Below are 21,807 nucleotides of genomic sequence, written 5' to 3'. Positions count from 1 at the left end.
CATCAGATAATTGCTCATCAGATAATTGCTCATCAGATAATTCCTCATCAGATAATTGCTCATCAGATAATTCCTTATCAGATAATTCCTCATCAGACTATTCCTCATCAGACTATTCCTCATCAGACTATTTCTCATCAGACTATTCCTCATCAGATAATTCCTCATCACTTAAAATAGGTCAGAGCATTGTCTGATATTGTAAAAATATAACACACCTTGTGAGAAATAGACTTTTCTACTGTGTAGTTATTTCTCCCTCTAACACAAAACTATACAATGATTAAGAGTTTGAATTTTATGGTAATGCTTACCTTCCCAGCAGAATCAGGGGGAGCTGTTTTTTTCAGGAGAAGTTTGACCACATCCAGGCTTCCGTACTTGGATGCCACATGCAGGGGAGTGAATCCTTTCTGTATGGAGACAACATACAGATGACCATTTAATAATGACTGAAACAAACACTATCTATATCTTCATCAATGTGCATAAGGCTCATGGAATACACTGAGTGTACAAAACATTAGGAACAGCGTCCTTATATTGAGTTGCACCTCCTATTGCCCTCGGAACAGCCTCAATTCGTCAGGTCATGGCCTCTACAAGGTGTTGAAAGCGTTTCACAGGGATGCTGGCACATGTTGACTCCAATGCTTCCCACAATTGTGTCAAGTTGGCTGGATGTCCTTTGGGTTTTGGACCATTCTTGATACACACAGGAAACTGTTGAGTGTGAGAAAACCCAGCAGCGCTGCAGTTCTTGACACAAACTGGTGCGCCTGGTACCTACTTCCATACCCCGTTCAAAGGCATTTAAATATGTTGTCTTGCCCATTCACCCTCTGAATGGCACACATACACAATCCATGTCTCAATTGCCTCAAGGCTTAAACATCCTTCTTTAACCTGCCTCCTCCCCTTCATCTACACTGATTGAAGTGGATTTAACAAGTGACATCAACAAGGGATCTTAGCTTTCACCTGGATTCACCTGGTCAGCCTATGTCATGGAAAGAGCAGGTGTTCTTAATGTTTTGTATACTCAGTGTATATTCAAAAGTAATTATTTCAAGACAGCGTCATTTCCAAAGGGATTAGAAATTCCCGGCCAACTAATGATGTATGTGAACCAAACATAATGCAATTTAACAAGATGCACAATAACAACAAATCTCTGTGCACCCACATTGCTTATGCAATCATAGGTAATACCTCAAAATCTAATTTACAGAGTAAAACCTGATCAGTAACATATTACCAACGCAGCCACCAGGTGGTGCTCTTTAGCCATTGTCACATTAGGCTGTTGCGATAGGACGACGGTGTTGCCTCCATGTCACGTCTCCCGTGTTTACGACCCAGCCCATGAAGAGAGGGAATCCTATTATCTGTGTAACGCTGGTTCATTTCTGATGTAATACACATCCGAGTAGAAACAACGTGTAGATAAGAAAGACAATGAGAGGCACTAATGGTGGTGTTGTGAAAAATTTGAATCCATAGGCTGTAAAACATCACCTATCTAACAGATCAAACACAGGCGATTAGGGACAGAGGTAGAGAGGAGCACGTCTAGGAAGATGTTGTTCAACGGGCAAACCGCTGTCCCTGTCCTGTTGTTGATGCTAACAATGCCACACCTGTTATCCCCATTAGACAAGGAGAAGAGGGGGAAGGGAGGAGAGGGAGATAGACATAGAGAGAGAAGAAGATGGGGCCAGAGAGAGAGAGAGAGAGAGAGAGAGAGAGAGAGAGAGAGAAAGAGAAGAAGGGAGAGCAGGGAGAGGAGATGGGTGAATTTTACTGCATCATAAACCTCAGAGCCCAGAGCATATGAATAAATTAGCACTGATATATTGTTGTGTCAATGGATGTTGAATATCCTTCAGTGACAGAAGTCGACATCTACTTGCTAAATTCAGGAGAAGAAGCCAGGGGTTCTCCAAAGCATCATAAATCATGAATTGATTAAACCAGGTCATACTGACAGTGGCCCATAGTCTGCGCCTGTGAAAGAGGCCATACAGCGAATCAAGAAATATTTATGACATAATCCACACAGAAAGAAGGGGATGGATTCCATCCCATAAAAAAATCCCCATAAAAACCACACCAATATGCACAGGTGTGTGTACACGTGTATGTGTGAGCGTGCAGGTGTGTGTGAGTGTATGTGTAGGTGTGTGTGAGTGTGTGTATTATCTCTACCCACCTTAGTAGCCAGCGAGTGTGAGGCGCCCGCCTCCAGCAGTACTGAAGCCACGTCCACCTGTCCCTCCCTGGCTGAGATGTGGAGAGGTGTGTATCCGTTAGTAGTGGAGGCGTCAGGGTGGGCCATATGCTGCAGTAGCAACTGGACTATCTCAGTCTTCCCCAGACGAGACGCGATGTGGAGGGGAGTCTGGTCCTCCTTGCGGGGGCAGAGACATGGATGTTATAGGGGGTAGAATATGTACTTTATTATAGACGTCCACAGAGAGATTGAGGCTATGGGTGATATGGCTTTTACAGTACTTGCTTAATGAGGGTAGTAATGCTTTATTTTACAGCCCCCCTTTCCTGAAGTTACTGTATGTGGTGATAATGGGTTTCTTGGAGGAGAGGAGAGTAATGGAGAGTAGAGGAGAGGAGAGGAATGTAGAGTCGAGTAGAGTAGAATATAGTAGAGTAGAGTAGAGTAGAGTATAGAGTGGAGTAGAGTTAAGAGGAGAGGAGAGTATAAAGTAGAGTAGAGTAGAATAGAGTAGAGTATAGAGTAGAGTATAGAGCAGAGTAGAATATAGCATAGAGTAGAGTATAGACTAGTGTATATGGTTGAGTAAAGGTTAGAGTATAGAGTGTAGTATAGAGTCGAGTTGAATATAAAGCAGAGTGGAGTATAGAGTAGAGTATAGAGTAGAGTATAGAGTAGAATATAGAGTAGTTTAGAGACAAGAGTATAAAGTATAGAATAGAGTAGAGTATAAAGTAGCGTAGAGTATAGAGTAGAGTATAGATTAGACTATAGAGTAGAGTATAGAGTAGAGTATAGGTTAGACTATGGAGTAGAGTGTAGAGTAGAGTAGCGTGGAGTATAGAGTATAGAGCGGAGTATAGAATGGAATATAGAGTATTGGGCCGAGTATAGAGTAGAGTATAGAGTAGAGTATAGAATGGAGTATAGAGTATAGGGACGAGAATATAATAGAGTAGAGTATAGAGTAGACTATAGAGTGTAGAGTATAGAGTATAGAGCATAGTATAGAGTATGTAGTAGAGTATAGAGTGGAGTATAGAATAGGGTATATAGTAGAGTATAGAGTATGGAGTATAGGGTCGATAATAGAGTAGATTATAGTATAGAGTATCGCGTGTAAAGAGTAGAGTATAGAGTAGAATATAGAGTATAGAGTAGAGTAGAGTATAGAGTATATAGTATAGTATAGAGTGGAGTATATTCCAACTAAACTACTGAAAGAGCTGCTTCCTGTGCTTGGCCCTCCTATGTTGAACATAATAAACGGCTCTCTATCCACTGGATGTGTACCAAACTCACTAAAAGTGGCAGTAATAAAGCCTCTCTTGAAAAAGCCAAACCTTGACCCAGAAAATATAAAAAACTATCGGCCTATATCGAATCTTCCATTCCTCTCAAACATTTTAGAGAAGGCTGTTGCGCAGCAACTCACTGCCTTCCTGAAGACAAACAATGTATACGAAATGCTTCAGTCTGGTTTTAGACCCCATCATAGCACTGAGACGGCACTTGTGAAGGTGGTAAATGACATTTTAATGGCATCGGACCGAGGCTCTGCATCTGTCCTCGTGCTCCTAGACCTTAGTGCTGCTTTTGATACCATCGATCACCACATTCTTTTGGAGAGATTGGAAACCCAAATTGGTCTACACGGACATGTTCTGGCCTGGTTTAGATCTTATCTGTCGGAAAGATATCAGTTTGTCTCTGTGAATGGTTTGTCCTCTGACAAATCAACTGTAAATTTCGGTGTTCCTCAAGGTTCTGTTTTAGGACCACTATTGTTTTCACTATGTATTTTACCTCTTGGGGATGTTATTCGAAAACATAATGTAAACTTTCACTGCTCTGCGGATGACACACAGCTCTACATTTCAATGAAACATGGTGAAGCCCCAAAATTGCCCTCGCTAGAAGCATGTGTTTCAGACATAAGGAAGTGGATGGCTGCAAACTTTCTACTATTAAACTCGGACAAAACATAGATGCTTGTTCTAGGTCCCAAGAAACAAAGAGATCTTCTGTTGAATCTGACAATTAATCTTAATGCTTGTACAGTCGTCTCAAATAAAACTGTGAAGGACCTCGGCGTTACTCTGGACCCTGATCTCTCTTTTGAAGAACATATCAAGACCATTTCGAGGACAGCTTTTATCCATCTACGTAACATTGCAAAAATCAGAAACTTTCTGTCCAAAAATGATGCAGAAAAATTAATCCATGCTTTTGTCACTTCTAGGTTAGACTACTGCAATGCTCTATTTTCCGGCTACCCGGATAAAGCACTAAATAAACTTCAGTTAGTGCTAAATACGGCTGCTAGAATCCTGACTAGAACCAAAAAAATTGATCATATTACTCCAGTGCTAGCCTCTCTACACTGGCTTCCTGTCAAAGCAAGGGCTGATTTCAAGGTTTTACTGCTAACCTACAAAGCATTACATGGGCTTGCTCCTACCTATCTCTCTGATTTGGTCCTGCCGTACATACCTACACGTACGCTACGGTCACAAGACGCAGGCCTCCTAATTGTCCCTAGAATTTCTAAGCAAACAGCTGGAGGCAGGGCTTTCTCCTATAGAGCTCCATTTTTATGGAACGGTCTGCCTACCCATGTCAGAGACGCAAACTCGGTCTCAACCTTTAAGTCTTTACTGAAGACTCATCTCTTCAGTGGGTCATATGATTGAGTGTAGTCTGGCCCAGGAGTGGGAAGGTGAACGGAAAGGCTCTGGAGCAACGAACCGCCCTTGCTGTCTCTGCCTGGCCGGTTGCCCTCTTTCCACTGGGATTCTCTGCCTCTAACCCTGTTACGGGGCTGAGTCACTGGCTTACTGGGGCTCTCTCATGCCGTCCCTGGGGGGGGTGCGTCACCTGGGTGGGTTGATTCACTGTTGTGGTCAGCCTGTCTGGGTTGGCCCCCCTTGGGTTGTGCCGTGGCGGAGATCTTTGTGGGCTATACTCGGTCTTGTCTCAGGATGGTAAGTTGGTGGTTGAAGATATCCCTCTAGTGGTGTGGGGGCTGTGCTTTGGCAAAGTGGGTGGGGTTATATCCTTCCTGTTTGGCCCTGTCCGGGGGTGTCCTCGGATGGGGCCACAGTGTCTCCTGACCCCTCCTGTCTCAGCCTCCAGTATTTATGCTGCAGTAGTTTATGTGTCGGGGCTAGGGTCAGTTTGTTATATCTGGAGTACTTCTCCTGTCCTATTCGGTGTCCTGTGTGAATCTAAGTGTGCGTTCTCTAATTCTCTCCTTCTCTCTTTCTTTCTCTCTCTCGGAGGACCTGAGCCCTAGGACCATGCCCCAGGACTACCTGACATGATGACTCCTTGCTGTCCCCAGTCCACCTGGCCATGCTGCTGCTCCAGTTTCAACTGGCCTGGGCCCTAGGACCATGTCCCAGGACTACCTGACATGATGACTCCTTGCTGTCCCCAGTCCACCTGGCCATGCTGCTGCTCCAGTTTCAACTGTTCTGCCTTACTATTATTCAACCATGCTGGTCATTTATGAACATTTGAACATCTTGGCCACGTTCTGTTATAATCTCCACCCGGCACAGCCAGAAGAGGACTGGCCACCCCACATATGCTCTCTCTAATTCTCTCTTTCTTTCTCTCTCTCGGAGGACCTGAGCCCTAGGACCGTGCCCCAGGACTACCTGACATGATGACTCCTTGCTGTCCCCAGTCCACCTGACTGTGCTGCTGCTCCAGTTTCAACTGTTCTGCCTTATTATTATTCGACCATGCTGGTCATTTATGAACATTTGAACATCTTGGTCATGTTCTGTTATAATCTCTACCCGGCACAGCCAGAAGAGGACTGGCCACCCCACATAGCCTGGTTCCTCTCTAGGTTTCTTCCTAGGTTTTGGCCTTTCTAGGGAGTTTTTCCTAGCCACCGTGCTTTTACACCTGCATTGTTTGCTGTTTGGGGTTTTAGGCTGGGTTTCTGTACAGCACTTTGAGATATCAGCTGATGTACGAAGGGCTATATAAATAAATAAATTTGACATTTGAGTATAGAGTTGAGTATAGGGTAGAGTATAGTATAGAGTATATAGTATAGTATAGAGTGGAGTATAGAGTTGAGTATAGGGTAGAGTAGAGTATAGAGTATAGAGTAGAGTATAAAGTGGAGTATAGAGTTGAGTGTAGAGTATAGAGCGGAGAAGAGAGTAGAGTATAGAGTAAAGTATAGGGTAGAGTAGACTATAGAGTATAGTATAGAGTAGAGCATAGGGTAGAGTATAGTATAGAGTATAGTATAGTGTAGAGTAGAGTATAGAGTATAGTATAGAGTAGAGTATAGGGTAGAGTATAGGGTGGAGTATAGAGTTGAGTGTAGAGTATAGAGCGGAGAAGAGAATAGAGTATAGAGTAAAGTATAGGGTAGAGTAGAGTATAGAGTATAGTATAGAGTGTAAAGAGTAGAGTATAGAGTAGAGTATAGTATAGAGTAGAGTATAGCGTGTAACGAGTAGAGTATAGAGTAGAATATAGAGTATAGAGTAGAGTAGAGTATAGAGTATATAGTATAGTATAGAGTGGAGTATAGAGTTGAGTATAGGGTAGAGTATAGTATAGAGTATATAGTATAGTATAGAGTGGAGTATAGAGTTGAGTATAGGGTAGAGTAGAGTATAGAGTAGAGTATAAAGTGGAGTATAGGGTAGAGTATAGTATAGAGTATAGTATAGGGTAGAGTAGAGTATAGAGTATAGTATAGAGTAGAGTATAGGGTAGAGTATAGGGTAGAGTAGAGTATAGAGTATAGTATAGAGTAGAGCATAGGGTAGAGTATAGTATAGAGTATAGTATAGGGTAGAGTAGAGTATAGAGTATAGTATAGAGTAGAGTATAGGGTAGAGTATAGGGTGGAGTATAGAGTTGAGTGTAGAGTATAGAGCGGAGAAGAGTATAGAGTAAAGTATAGGGTAGAGTAGAGTATAGGGTAGAGTAAAGTATAGGGTAGAGTATAGTATAGAGTAGAGTATAAAGTGGAGTATAGAGCGGAGAAGAGAATAGAGTAAAGTATAGGGTAGAGTAGAGTATAGAGTATATAGTATAGTATTGAGCGGAGTATATAGTTGAGTATAGGGTAGAGTAGAGTATAGAGTATAGAGTAGAGTATAAAGTGGAGTATAGAGTTGAGTGTAGAGTATAGAGCGGAGAAGAGAGTAGAGTATAGAGTAAAGTATAGGGTAGAGTAGAGTATAGAGTATAGTATAGAGTATAATATAGAGTAGAGCATAGGGTAGAGTATAGTATAGAGTATAGTATAGGGTAGAGTAGAGTATAGAGTATAGTATAGAGTAGAGTATAGAGTAGAGTATAGGGTAGAGTATAGGGTAGAGTATAAAGTGGAGTATAGAGTTGAGTGTAGAGTATAGAGCGGAGAAGAGAATAGAGTATAGAGTAAAGTATAGGGTAGAGTATAGAGTATAGTATAGAGTATAAAGAGTAGAGTATAGAGTAGAGTATAGTATAGAGTAGAGTGTAGAGTATAGGGTAGAGTATAGTATAGAGTAGAGTATCTCACACAAATCATCAAGGAACCCACCAGGTACAACCCTAACTCTGTAAGCAAGGGCACCCTCATAGACGTCATCCTGACCAACTGGCCCTCCAAATACACCTCCGCTGTCTTAAACCAGGATCTCAGCGACCACTGCCTCATTGCCTGTATCCGCTACGGTGCCGCAGTCAAACGACCACCCCTCATCACTGTCAAACGCTCCCTAAAACACTTCTGTGAGCAGGCCTTTCTAATCGACCTGGCCCGGGTATCCTGGAAGGACATTGACCTCATCCCGTCAGTTGAGGATGCCTGGTCATTCTTTAAGAGTAACTTCCTCACCATTTTAGATAAGCATGCTCCGTTCAAAAAATGCAGAACTAAGAACAGATATAGCCCTTGGTTCACTCCAGACCTGACTGCCCTCGACCAGCACAAAAACATCCTGTGGCGGACTGCAATAGCATCGAACAGTCCCCGCGATATGCAACTGTTCAGGGAAGTCAGGAACCAATACACGCAGTCAGTCAGGAAAGCTAAGGCCAGCTTCTTCAGGCAGAAGTTTGCATCCTGTAGCTCCAACTCCAAAAAGTTCTGGGACACTGTGAAGTCCATGGAGAACAAGAGCACCTCCTCCCAGCTGCCCACTGCACTGAGGCTAGGGAACACGGTCACCACCGACAAATCCATGATTATCGAAAACTTCAACAAGCATTTCTCAACGGCTGGCCATGCCTTCCGCCTGGCTACTCCTACCTCGGCCAACAGCTCCGGCCCCCCTGCAGCTCCTCGCCCAAGCCTCTCCAGGTTCTCCTTTACCCAAATCCAGATAGCAGATGTTCTGAAAGAGCTGCAAAACCTGGACCCGTATAAATCAGCTGTGCTTGACAATCTGGACCCTCTATTTCTGAAACTATCCGCCGCCATTGTCGCAACCCCTATTACCAGCCTGTTCAACCTATCTTTCATATCGTCTGAGATCCCCAAGGATTGGAAAGCTGCCGCAGTCATCCCCCTCTTCAAAGGGGGAGACACCCTGGACCCAAACTGTTACAGACCTATATCCATTCTGCCCTGTCTATCTAAGGCAGACATGGGCAAACTACGGCCCGCGGGCCACATACGGCCCGTTAGGCTTTTTAATCCGGCCCGCCAAACTTGTCCAAATTATAGTAAAAACCTCCTTTTTTCCCCTTTCCCTGCAATGCCCACGTTTCCCCAATAGATGGCGCACTCAAAACACATTGACCGTTGTTGGAGTGGTGCGTATTTCTCTTTATTTCACTTTAATTTTGACTTCGTTTCACGTCACCATTAAGCCCTTCTGTGAAAATGAGCGGACCAAAGAGAAGGAAAGTGGACAGCGAATGCCGAGTGTTTAATAAGGAGTGGACAACAAAATACTTCTTCACTGAAGTCCGATCAACGGCTGTATGTCTGATATGCCAAGAAGCTGTTGCGGTTTTCAAAGAGTACAATATCAGCCGTCACTTTGCCACGAAGTATGCAAACTATGCTAGCAAGCAGTCAACACAAGAACGGGCGGCTACGTGTGTGAGCAGACGTTTAGCGTCATGAAAATCAACAAAGCCCATCACAGATCCAAGTTAACTGACCAACACCTCAGATCTGTCCTGAGAATTGCCACAACAAAACTAACTCCAGACTTTGATGCACTGGCAAAAAAGGGAGACCAACAACACTGTTCCCACTGAAATGGTGAGTTTTTCTGCTGTGTTATGAAAAAATGCATATGGAAAGTTTGGAAGTGCGTCTTTTAATTAAGAGCAATGCGCATTTACGCACAGCAGCGGTACAGTAGCTTAATTAACACGCCGCACATCGCTCTTAATTTAAATTAAAATTTTCAGCTGCAGGTAGGATATTTAATACAGCCTATGTCTGTGTGCTTGGCAACGATACACGTGTACTGTTTGCGCGTGAAGGCGAGGGCGTCCGTGGCGAGTTTGTAGAGCGCGCGGTCAGGACAATCCATCCATGATTTTGCGGAGTTTAACACAAGTAGATATTATTGAGCTTGAATATTTCGTTGTGTAATAATATGTTTTGAATGTTGAAAGTGATTCAATTTTTCAATAAATGTTGATTTCTTTAACTTTGCACCTTCCATTGAAACATATTAAAAACAGACGCAATCTTGATAAATCACAGTGCGTATGTTATTTTAATCTATTTACATTTCCTCCTCCCAGTATCTGCGAAATAGTATGTAAATGCCATATCTTGCATATTCCTTGAGACAAATTTATTAACTGATAAGGGCTATTTTTCACATTTGAAAGACAGTTAATAAATTGGGTTGTAAGTGTTCTTACTGTGCTATGAGGTTTGCACACACTACATTTAATGCTTTAGTATATCCGGCCCAAACACTCCCTCCAAATGCTCCTGGCCCGGCCCCTCTGTCAAATTTTAGAACCCATTGTGGCCCGCGAGTCAAAAAGTTTGCCCACCCCTGATCTAAGGTCTTCGAAAGCCAAGTCAACAAACAGGTCACTGACCATCTCGAATCCCACCGTACCTTCTCCGCTGTGCAATCTGGTTTCCGAGCCGGTCACGGGTGCACCTCAGCCACACTCAAGGTACTAAACGACATCATAACCGCCATCGATAAAAGACAGTACTGTGCAGCCGTCTTCATCGACCTTGCCAAGGCTTTCGACTCTGTCAATCACCATATTCTTATCGGCAGACTCAGTAGCCTCGGTTTTTCGGATGACTGCCTTGCCTGGTTCACCAATTACTTTGCAGACAGAGTTCAGTGTGTCAAATCGGAGGGCATGCTGTCCGGTCCTCTGGCAGTCTCTATGGGGGTGCCACAGGGTTCAATTCTCGGGCCGACTCTTTTCTCTGTATATATCAATGATGTTGCTCTTGCTGCGGGCGATTCCCTGATCCACCTCTACGCAGACGACACCATTCTATATACTTTCGGCCCGTCTTTGGACACTGTGCTATCTAACCTCCAAACGAGCTTCAATGCCATACAACACTCCTTCCGTGGCCTCCAACTGCTCTTAAACGCTAGTAAAACCAAATGCATGCTTTTCAACCGATCGCTGCCTGCACCCGCATGCCCGACTAGCATCACCACACTGGATGGTTCCGACCTTGAATATGTGGACACCTATAAGTACCTAGGTGTCTGGCTAGACTGCAAACTCTCCTTCCAGACCCATATCAAACATCTCCAATTGAAAATCAAATCAAGAGTCGGCTTTCTATTCCGCAACAAAGCCTCCTTCACTCACGCTGCCAAGCTTACCCTAGTAAAACTGACTATCCTACCGATCCTCGACTTCGGCGATGTCATCTACAAAATTGCTTCCAACACTCTACTCAGCAAACTGGATGCAGTTTATCACAGTGCCATCAGTTTTGTCACTAAAGCACCTTATACTACCCACCACTGCGACTTGTATGCTCTAGTCGGCTGGCCCTCGCTACATATTCGTCGCCAGACCCACTGGCTCCAGGTCATCTACAAGGCCATGCTAGGTAAAGCTCCGCCTTATCTCAGTTCACTGGTCACGATGGCAACACCCATCCGTAGCACGCGCTCCAGCAGGTGTATCTCACTGATCGTCCCTAAAGCCAACACCTCATTCGGCCGCCTTTCGTTCCAGTACTCTGCTGCCTGTGACTGGAGCGAATTGCAAAAATCGCTGAAGTTGGAGACTTTCATCTCCCTCACCAACTTCAAACATCTGCTATCTGAGCAGCTAACCGATCGCTGCAGCTGTACATAATCTATTGGTAAACAGCCCACCCATTTTCACCTACCTAATCCCCACAGTTTTTATTTATTTACTTTTCTGCTCTTTTGCACACCAATATCTCTACCTGTACATGATCATCTGATCATTTATCACTCCAGTGTTAATCTGCAATATTGTAATTATTCGCCTACCTCCTCATGCCTTTTGCACACATTGTACATAGACCCCTTTTCTTCTACTGTGTTATTGACTTGTTAATTGTTTACTCCATGTGTAACTATGTGTTGTCTGTTCACACTGCTATGCTTTATCTTGGCCAGGTCGCAGTTGCAAATGAGAACTTGTTCTCAACTAGCCTACCTGGTTAAATAAAGGTGAAATAAAAAATATAAAAAAATAAAGTGGAGTATAGAGCGGAGAAGAGAATAGATTAAAGTATAGGGTAGAGTAGAGTATAGAGTATAGTATTGAGTAGAGTATAGAGTATAGTATAGGGTAGAGTATAGAGTAGAGTATAGAGTAGAGTATAGAGTAGAGTATAGGGTAGAGTAGAGTATAGAGTGTAAAGAGTAGAGTATAGAGTAGAGTATAGAGTAGAGTGTAGAGTATAGTATAGAGTAGAGTATAAAGTGGAGTATAGAGTTGAGTATAAAGTATAGAGTAGAGTATAGAGTATATAATATAGTATAGGGTAGAGTATAGTATAGCGTATAGAGTAGAGTATAGAGTAGAGTATAGAGTAGGGTATAGAGTAGAGTATAGGGTAGAGTAGAGTGTAAAGAGTAGAGTGTATAGAGTAGAGTATAGTATAGAGTAGAGTATAAAGTGGAGTATAGAGTTGAGTATAAAGTATAGAGTAGAGCATAGAGTAGAGTATAGAGTAGAGTATATAATAATATAGTATAGGGTATAGTAGAGTATAGAGTATAGCACAGAGTATAGAGTAGAGTATAGGGTAGAGTAGAGTATAGGGTAGAGGAGAGTATAGTATAGAGTATAGCGTGTAGTGTATAGTATAGGGTAGAGTAGAGTATAGAGTAGAGTATGGAGCAGAGTATAGAGTGGAGTATAGAGTGGAGTATAGAGCAGAGTAGAGAGTAGAGTATAGAGTGGAGTAGAGTATAGAGCAGAGTAGAGTATAGAGTAGAGTATGGAGCAGAGTATAGCGTATAGGGTAGAGTATAGAGTAGAGTATGGAGCAGAGTGGAGAGTAGAGTATAGGGTAGAGCAGAGTAGAGAGTAGAGTAGAGTATAGGGTGGAGTAGAGTATAGGGTAGAGTATAGAGCAGAGTAGAGAGTAGAGTAGAGTATGGAGCAGAGTATAGAGTGGAGTAGAGAGTTGAGTATAGAGTAGAGTATAGAGTAGAGTATGTAGCAGAGTATAGGGTAGAGTATAGAGTGGAGTAGAGAGTAGAGTATAGAGTGGAGTATAGAGCAGAGTAGAGAGTAGAGTATAGAGTAGAGTATGGAGCAGAGTATAGAGTATAGGGTAGAGTATAGAGTGGAGTATAGAGTAGAGTAGAGAGTAGAGTATGGAGCAGAGTGGAGAGTAGAGTATAGGGTAGAGTAGAGTATAGAGTATAGGGTAGAGTATAGAGCAGAGTAGAGAGTAGAGTATAGAGTAGAGTATGGAGCAGAGTGGAGAGTAGAGTATAGGGTAGAGTAGAGTATAGAGTATAGGGTAGAGTATAGAGCAGAGTAGAGAGTAGAGTATAGGGTGGAGTAGAGTATAGAGCAGAGTAGAGAGTAGAGTATAGAGTAGAGTATGGAGCAGAGTGGAGAGTAGAGTATAGGGTGGAGTAGAGTATAGAGTAGAGTATGGAGCAGAGTATAGGGTAGAGTATGGAGCAGAGTGGAGAGTAGATTATAGGGTAGAGTGGAGAATAGAGTAGAGTATGGAGCAGAGTATAGAGTATAGGGTAGAGTATAGAGCAGAGTAGAGAGTAGAGTATAGGGTGGAGTAGAGTATAGAGCAGAGTAGAGTATAGGGTAGAGTATAGAGCAGAGTAGAGAGTAGAGTATAGAATAGAGTAGAGTAGAGTATAGAGTAGAGTATAGAGCAGAGTAGAGTATAGGGTAGAGTATAGAGCAGAGTATAGTGCAGAGTAGAGAGCAGAGTAGAGAGTAGAGTATAGAGTAGAGTATAGAGCAGAGTAGAGAGTAGAGTATGGAGCAGAGTATAGAGTAGAGTATAGGGTAGAGTATAGAGTAGAGTAGAGAGTAGAGTAGAGTATAGGGTAGAGTATAGAGCAGAGTAGAGAGTAGAGTATAGAGTAGAGTAGAGATTAGAGTATAGGGTAGAGTATAGAGCAGAGTAGAGAGTAGAGTATGGAGCAGAGTATAGAGTATAGGGTAGAGTATAGAGCAGAGTAGAGAGTAGAGTATGGAGCAGAGTGGAGAGTAGAGTATAGGGTAGAGTAGAGTATAGAGTAGAGTATAGAGCAGAGTAGAGAGTAGAGTATAGGGTGGAGTAGAGTATAGAGCAGAGTAGAGAGTAGAGTATTGAGTAGAGTATGGAGCAGAGTGGAGAGTAGAGTAGTACTGAGTGTGAGTGGAGTGGTGAGTTGTGTGTATTGTGATAATGTGTTACCCTGGCTCTAGCGTCCACCATGGCTCCGTTCCTCAGCAGACAGCGCACCACCTCCACCTGTCCTGCCCTGGATGCCATGTGTAGAGCAGTCTCCCCACGCTGCACACAACACACACTTGAATCAGGAGAAGCATACACGTGCACAAATGCACACACACACACACACACACACACACACACACACACACACACACACAGTCCTGATGTTAACCCCCATCACTCACAATGTTGCTAACGTCAGGCGAGGCTCCGTTCTGTAGCAGCAGCAGGACGATGTTGAGGTGACCCATGAAAGCTGCTACGTGAACGGGAGTCAGGCCAGACTGGAGGGAGGGATGGAGATAGAGAGGGAGGGAGGGAGGGAGGGAGGGAGGGAGGGAGGGAGGGAGACAGAGAGACAGAGAGGGAGGGAGGGAGAGAGAGAGAGACAGAGAGGGAGGGAGGGAGAGGAGACAGAGAGACAGAGAGAGGGAGGGAGGGAGATAGAGAGAGACAGAGAGAGACAGAGAGGGAGAGAGACAGAGAGGGAGGGAGAGACAGAGAGAGACAGAGAGGGAGAGAGACAGAGAGGGAGGGAGAGACAGAGAGAGACAGAGAGGGAGAGAGACAGAGAGGGAGGGAGAGACAGAGAGAGACAGAGAGGGAGAGAGACAGAGAGGGAGGGAGAGACAGAGAGGGAGACAGAGAGGGAGACAGAGGGAGACAGGGAGGGAGGGAGACAGGGAGGGAGGGAGACAGGGAGAGAGGGAGGGAGGGAGGGAGGGAGTTTCATCATTACAAAGTATTATTACTGTTCATGCATGTGAAGCCAGTTCTGGTCAAAACACAAGTCAACAAGACATTACATCAACAGGACTGTACATGAACAGTGTTGAAGAGTAAAGGGGTGTGTGGATGCATGGTAAATAGTGTAATCTGGTGTAGTTGTACTTGTGTGTGTATATTGCCAAGCTTGTTGTAATGAAAACAGTTGTAAAACACATATCTGAAGTGGCCAGACTGACCACAGTCTCCTACCTCTGTGATGGCCTGGATAGATGCTCCATACTTAACCAGCAGCTCCATCACCTTCACTCGGTTCTTCTTACAGGCGATATGCAGCGGGGTGAAACCATTCTGACAGACACACACACCAGACACATGATGTATGAAACACACCTACATACACATGTAGGGACACGTTGACATGTTGAGACATACATGAGAGGCCATCTTATTTTCACTCCAACACTTTGTTCTGTCTCTTTGAGACAAAATTGTCAAAATGGCCAGGAACCATATTGGCCTGCAGTAATAGTCCTTGTAATGACAGTCATTGTATTAGTGGGTATAAGAGCGTTTGGTATTACCAGTGCTCTAGCGTTGGGGTTGGCTCTCTTGTCCAGCAGCAGCTTGGTGACTCTGTAGTGACCGCAGTGGGCGGCGACATGCAGCGCAGTCAGGTAGTCCAGTGTGACATCATCAACAGGCGCCTTGTGCTGCAGCAGGTGCTTGACACACTCAACGTGGTCACCCTGAGACGACATGTGGAGAGGAGACAGACCGTTCTACAGAGAGAGAAAGAAGATTGTCAGAGAGAGAGAGAGAGTGTGTGTGTGTGTGTGTGTGTGTGTGTGTGTGTGTGTGTGTGTGTGTGTGTGTGTGTACCTTGGTCCTGGCCAGCATGGGTGCTCCTCTCTCCAGCAGTAGCTCCACTGCTGGGTCATGTCCACTCCTGGCTGCACAGTGTAGAGGTGTGAGGCCGTCCTGTAGAGAACACACACACAGATCCATACGTGTCATACATGCAGTACCAGTGGAGGCTGCTGAGGGGAGGACAAGCTCATAATAATGTCTGAAACAGAGCGAATGGAATAGTATCAAACCATGTTTGATGTATTTAATACCATTCCATCTATTCCACTCCAGCTATTACCACAAGCCCATCCTCCCCAATTAAGGTGACAAGGACACACACACACACACACACACACACACACACACACACACACACACACACACACACACACACACACACAGCTCAAGGTCACCAGTGGTAGTATATTTTATTTATTTATTATTGAACCTTTATTTAAGCAAGTCAGTTAAGGAAACATTTTTATTTTCAATGACGGCCCGCGAACAGTGGGTTAACTGCCTTGTTCGGGGGCAGAACGACAGATTTTTACTTTGTCAGCTCGGGGATTCAATCTTGCAAACTTTCGGTTACTAGTCCAACACTTTAACCACTAGGTTACCTGCCGCCCCAGGTAGCCTAGTGGTTAGGTCACAGCACTGATGACATGTCCATCTAAGGGGTGTTGGTTCCATTCCCTGGTGAATACACTGCAGACTGAAGCTCGTTGATCCACAGCGGACTTACATTACTCGCGTCCTCTGAGTATCTTGGTAGATGTCTATCAGCAGTGGACCAAATGCTTAGTTAAATACATGACCATGTGAAACAGTGAAGATCCAACAGGCAGAACGAACACAGTATCCCCTGTCTCCCTCAAATCAGCTGTGTAATAAAACACGAGGACGGACCTGCTGTTAGGTGAGGGTTTAGTTGTTGTTGTTGTTGTTGTGGAGGTTGTTTACAAGTAAACACACACAGGCTTTATTCTATTATCCAATCTGCCAGCCAGTACAGAGGTTTTCCTGATTAAACTGTTATCGCAGAATATTATAGTGGAGTTATGATGGTGATTAAACAGACTGTTATCGCAGAATATTATAGTGGAGAATGTGATAACTGATACCCACACTGATCCATCTGTTGCAATTACACAGCTGTGCTATAGCCTCGGATTCGTCCCAAATGGCACCCTATTCCCTATACAGTTGCACTACTTTTAAGCAGAACCATATGGATCCTGGTCAAAAGTAGTGCACTATATAGGGAATAGGGTGCCATTGGTTCCTGGTCTATAGTTGTGCACCATATAGGGAATAGGGTACCCTATACCAACATGATGATATTATGTTCGTTCTAATCACATAATCCCCCCTTGGGTTGTGCCATGGCGGAGATCTTGTGGGCTATACTCGGCCTTGTCTTGGCCATGCTTCTACACCTGCATTGCTTGCTGTTTGGGGTTTTAGGCTGGGTTTCTGTACAGCACTTTGAGATATCAGCTGATGTACGAAGGGCTATATAAATACATTTGATTTGATTTGATTTGTCTCAGGATTGTAAGTTGGTGGTTGAAGATATCCCTCTAGTGGTGTGGGGGCTGTGCTTTGGCAAAGTGGGTGGGGTTATATCCTACCTGTTTGGCCCTGTCCGGGGGTATCGTCGGATGGGGCCACAGTGTCTCCCAACCCTTCCTGTCTAAGCCTCCAGTATTTATGCTTCAGTAGTTTGTGTCGGGGGGCATCCCATATTAATTTATTCATATTATTTCATCCTTCCACAAGATATAGCCCCGATACAAATCTAGGTTTGCTACCCAAGCCGGCTGGTCGTTTGTTCTATCGGTTCGGTTGCAAGAGTCGTTCAGACTTTTTGTCCTGTATCTACGGACGCGACCCAGTCATTCGTTCGAAATGTTCTATTGCCATTCTGGCTGGCAAAGTTCTTATCCCTTGCTCGCTAGCAAGCCAACTATGGCTAACTTAGTCACGTCAAAAAGTGCCGCCTGAATAACAACAAAGTAGCTGCATTTGCATTTGCATAAGCTGTTTTCTAGTGCCATTTATTTGGATACATCCATAACAATGAGCTAATGAGGCACGATTTCACCTGGCATAGAAAATGTGCTCACTCATCAGGACACTGTTGTTCAGAGGAGCTAGCCAACAACTCAAACACAATCACTTCAAACTGAAGCTGGAAAGACTGCAAACTAGCTGCAATTAATTTCATTTTACCTTTTTTCAATTGACATTTCTTTGTATATATCCATAAATTGATGCCAGCTGATTCATGATTTCAACAGGCTGAGAAACGCTGCCTGTCTGTCTAACATGGGCCAAGCACACCAAGACAGTCGTGAAGAGGGCACGACAAAACCTACCCCCCCACAGGAGACTGAAAAGGTTTGGCATGGGTCCTCAGATCCTCAAAATGTTTTACAGCTGCACCACCGAGAGCATCACTGCCTGGTATGGCAACTGCTCGGCCTCCGACAAGGCACTACAGAGGGTAGTGCGTACGGCCCAGTACATCACCAGGACCAAGGTTCCTGCCATCCAGGACCTCTATACCAGGCAGTGTCAGAGGAAGGCCCTAAACATTGTCAAAGACTCCAGCCACCCAAGTCATAGACTGTTCCCTCTGCTACCGCACGGCAAGCGGTACCAGTGCAACCAAAGTCTAGGTCCAAGAGGCTTCTAAACAGCTTCTTCCCGCAAGCCATAAGATTCATGAACATCTAATCAAATGGCTACCCAGACTATTTGCATTGACCCCCCCACCCCCTTCTACGCTGCTGCTACTCTCTGTTATTATCTATGCATAGTCACTTTAATAACTTTAATACATATTACCTCAATTACCTCTACACCGGTGCCCCAGCACATTGGCTCTGTACCGGTACCCCCTGTATATAGCACAGCTATTGTTATTTACTGCTGCTCTTTAATTATTTGTTATTCTTACCTCTTACTTTTTTATATGTATTTTCTTAAAAAATGGTTGGTTAAGGGCTTGTAAGTAATACTTTCAAGGTAAAGTCTACACCTGTTGTATTCGGTACATTTAAACCTGTACACTCTCGTTGTCTAGCCCTCGCTTCATACTCGTCGCCAAACCCACTGGCTTCATGTCATCTACAAGACCCTGCTAGGTAAAGTCCCCCCTTATCTCAGCTCGCTGGCCACCATAGCAGCACCCACCTGAAGCACGCGCTCCAGCAGGTATATCTCTCTGGTCACCCCCAAAACCCAATTCTTCCTTTGGCCACCTCTCCTTCCAGTTCTCTGCTGCCAATGACTGGAACAAACTACAAAAATCTCTGAAACTGGAAACACTTACTGTATCTCCCTCACTAGCTTTAAGCACCAGCTGTCAGAGCAGCTCACAGATTACTGCACCTGTACATAGCCACTCTATAATTTAGCCCAAACAACTACCTCTCCCCCTACTGCATTTATTTATTTATTTATTTTTGCTCCTTTGCACCCCATTATTTCTATCTCTACTTTGCACATTCTTCCACTGCACATCTACCATTCCAGTGTTTTACTTGCTATATTGTATTTACTCTGCCACCAGGCCTTTTATTTTGCATTTACCTCCCTTATCTCACCTCATTTGCTCACATTGTATATAGACTTATTTTTCTACTGTATTATTGACTGTATGTTTGTTTTACTCCATGTGTAACTCTGTGTTGTTGTATGTGTTGAACTGCTTTGCTTTATCTTGACCAGGTCGCAATTGTAAATGAGAACTTGTTCTCAACTTGCCTACCTGGTTAAATAAAGGTGAAATAAAGAAATAAATGAAATAAAATGTGATTTGATTTGTCTGGCTAGTCCCGACTCCCAACACGTTCATTACTATGGGACAGCTGGAGATCGAATTTGAATATTGAAACAATGTTGGAAATGTCAGAGAGACAAACAACAAAGTTTATACAAATCACCACTGTTGAAAACTAAATGTTATTCTAAAAGAAATTGCCTGGCTGGGTTGATGAGACAGTGGATTGCGGAATGTTAGGAATTTTATGAATAATGACTAAACAATATCTACATTTTAAATAGAACTATAAATAATTAAACTCTACTCTGTTTTATTATATCTGATTAATACATACCATTCCAGCTAGGTTGGGGAGGAAATGGATTGTGGGTTTTAAGTAAGCAGAAAGGATCGTTAACCTATGGTTGAACCGACTCAACTTAGTTCTGGGATGTTTAGATAAGGCAGCGAGTGTTTTCCTGGGTTTTCCATTATCTGGAACTGTCTTCTAAATAGTGATGGATCAAGGTGAAGAATCCAGAAGTGAATCTTGATAAGTCTGTCTGGAGTGAGCGAGCGAGGGGAGCGAGCGAGGGGAGTGAGCGAGCGAGGGGAGTGAGCGAGGGGAGTGAGTGAGCGAGGGGAGTGAGCGAGCGAGGGGGTTATGAAATTCCTATGACAGGAGTCAGATGGAACAGAGTAAATAGGCATTTAAACGTCATAGATTTAGCCAGTGGTAACTTGCGGAATAGACACCAACTGAAATGCAGATTTAACCAATCAGCATTCAGGACTAGACCCACCCGTTGTATAATAGGATTCAATACCTTGGTAATAGACACAAATATCAATCGCATAATTTTAAAAAGGACGTTTTCTGACACGAAATATGGATTGATTGATGGAGGTATAGTGATGGAGTGATTTGAGAGAGGAGGGAGAGTGGTTTTTGCCCTAAATTAATTCAGTAAGCTGACTGAGCAGCAAAACGGCCAAGGACACAGGAATAACAGCGGGATAAAATGGAGGGCGTTAGGCTCAACAAGTTATTCTCTAGTGGGCTAGCTGTAAATACATTGATCTGCAGCTCTCACTCACACACACACACACATCCAGCAGCTATGCAGTACACCAACATACTCACTGACCCTCTCTCATACTGATCAATACATCCCACATACAGTCCACAGTCACCTACCCTCTCTCATACTGATCAATACATCCCACATACAGTCCACAGTCACTGACCCTCTCTCATACTGATCAATACATCCCACATACAGTCCACACTCACTGACCCTCTCTCATACTGATCAATACATCCCACATACAGTCCACACTCACTGACCCTCTCTCATACTGATCAATACATCCCACATACAGTCCACACTCACTGACCCTCTCTCATACTGATCAATACATCCCACATACAGTCCACACTCACTGACCCTCTCTCATACTGATCAATACATCCCACATACAGTCCACACTCACTGACCCTCTCTCATACTGATCAATACATCCCACATACAGTCCACACTCACTGACCCTCTCTCATACTGATCAATACATCCCACATACAGTCCACACTCACTGACCCTCTCTCATACTGATCAATACATCCCACATACAGTCCACACCCACTGACCCTCTCTCATACTGATCAATACATCCCACATACAGTCCACACTCACTGACCCGCTCTCATACTGATCAATACATCCTACACCCATATACAGTATTGACAGTGGGCACACTTATACAGTACACACACACACAGTACACACACAGTACACACACAGTACACACACACACACACACACACACACACACACACACAAACACACACACATGTGTGTGTGTGTGTGGACTTACCCTAGTCTTAGCGTCGATCTGAGACCCCCTGTCCAGTAGGAGGCGCACCATGTTAGTGTTACCACGCTTGGAGGCCACGTGGAGGGGAGTGATCCCATTCTGAAACACATAGAACACAATGGAAGACACATTCAAATCGAAATAAATAAATTAACTAATGGTAACGGTGACTGACCCCATTCAGTTCAAATTTGCGCAACCGCGGCATTCAAACGAGGCTGCAATGAAAACTAATGTAGCGACTGTAGTGACTGTGTTGGCATCAACATCCGGGGCGTGAACTAAGTTTCTATTCAAGCATTGATTGACATGGTAATGGCCCGATAGTATTGGAGAAAAGTTTTTAAAAACGGACCCTTCTGGCGCTGTACGTTAAATTGTGACGTGTCATGACGTAACGTAGAGCCTTCATTATGCAACTCATTCTGTGTCACACAGCCTCTTTCCACCAGGTGTGGT

General features: G+C 43.9%; 1 protein-coding gene across 1 annotated transcript in view; it reads right to left on the bottom strand.

Moving 5' to 3' along the window:
* LOC115133654 (microtubule-associated protein futsch-like) overlaps positions 1-21,807 on the bottom strand; it is a 225,581-nt gene that overhangs the window by 77,732 nt on the left and 126,042 nt on the right. The window contains exons 8-15 of the mRNA XM_065021938.1: positions 21,349-21,447; positions 15,732-15,830; positions 15,434-15,631; positions 15,102-15,200; positions 14,309-14,407; positions 14,085-14,183; positions 2,213-2,410; positions 315-413 (exon numbers count right to left, since the gene is read on the bottom strand). Coding sequence (XP_064878010.1) covers positions 315-413; positions 2,213-2,410; positions 14,085-14,183; positions 14,309-14,407; positions 15,102-15,200; positions 15,434-15,631; positions 15,732-15,830; positions 21,349-21,447 — 990 coding nt within the window. The remainder of the gene's footprint in view (positions 1-314; positions 414-2,212; positions 2,411-14,084; positions 14,184-14,308; positions 14,408-15,101; positions 15,201-15,433; positions 15,632-15,731; positions 15,831-21,348; positions 21,448-21,807) is intronic.

This window comes from Oncorhynchus nerka, linkage group LG8 (genome assembly GCF_034236695.1).
Source record: "Oncorhynchus nerka isolate Pitt River linkage group LG8, Oner_Uvic_2.0, whole genome shotgun sequence".
Classification (NCBI taxonomy): Eukaryota; Metazoa; Chordata; class Actinopteri; order Salmoniformes; family Salmonidae; genus Oncorhynchus; species Oncorhynchus nerka.
This window is presented reverse-complemented; position numbering and strand designations above follow the sequence as displayed.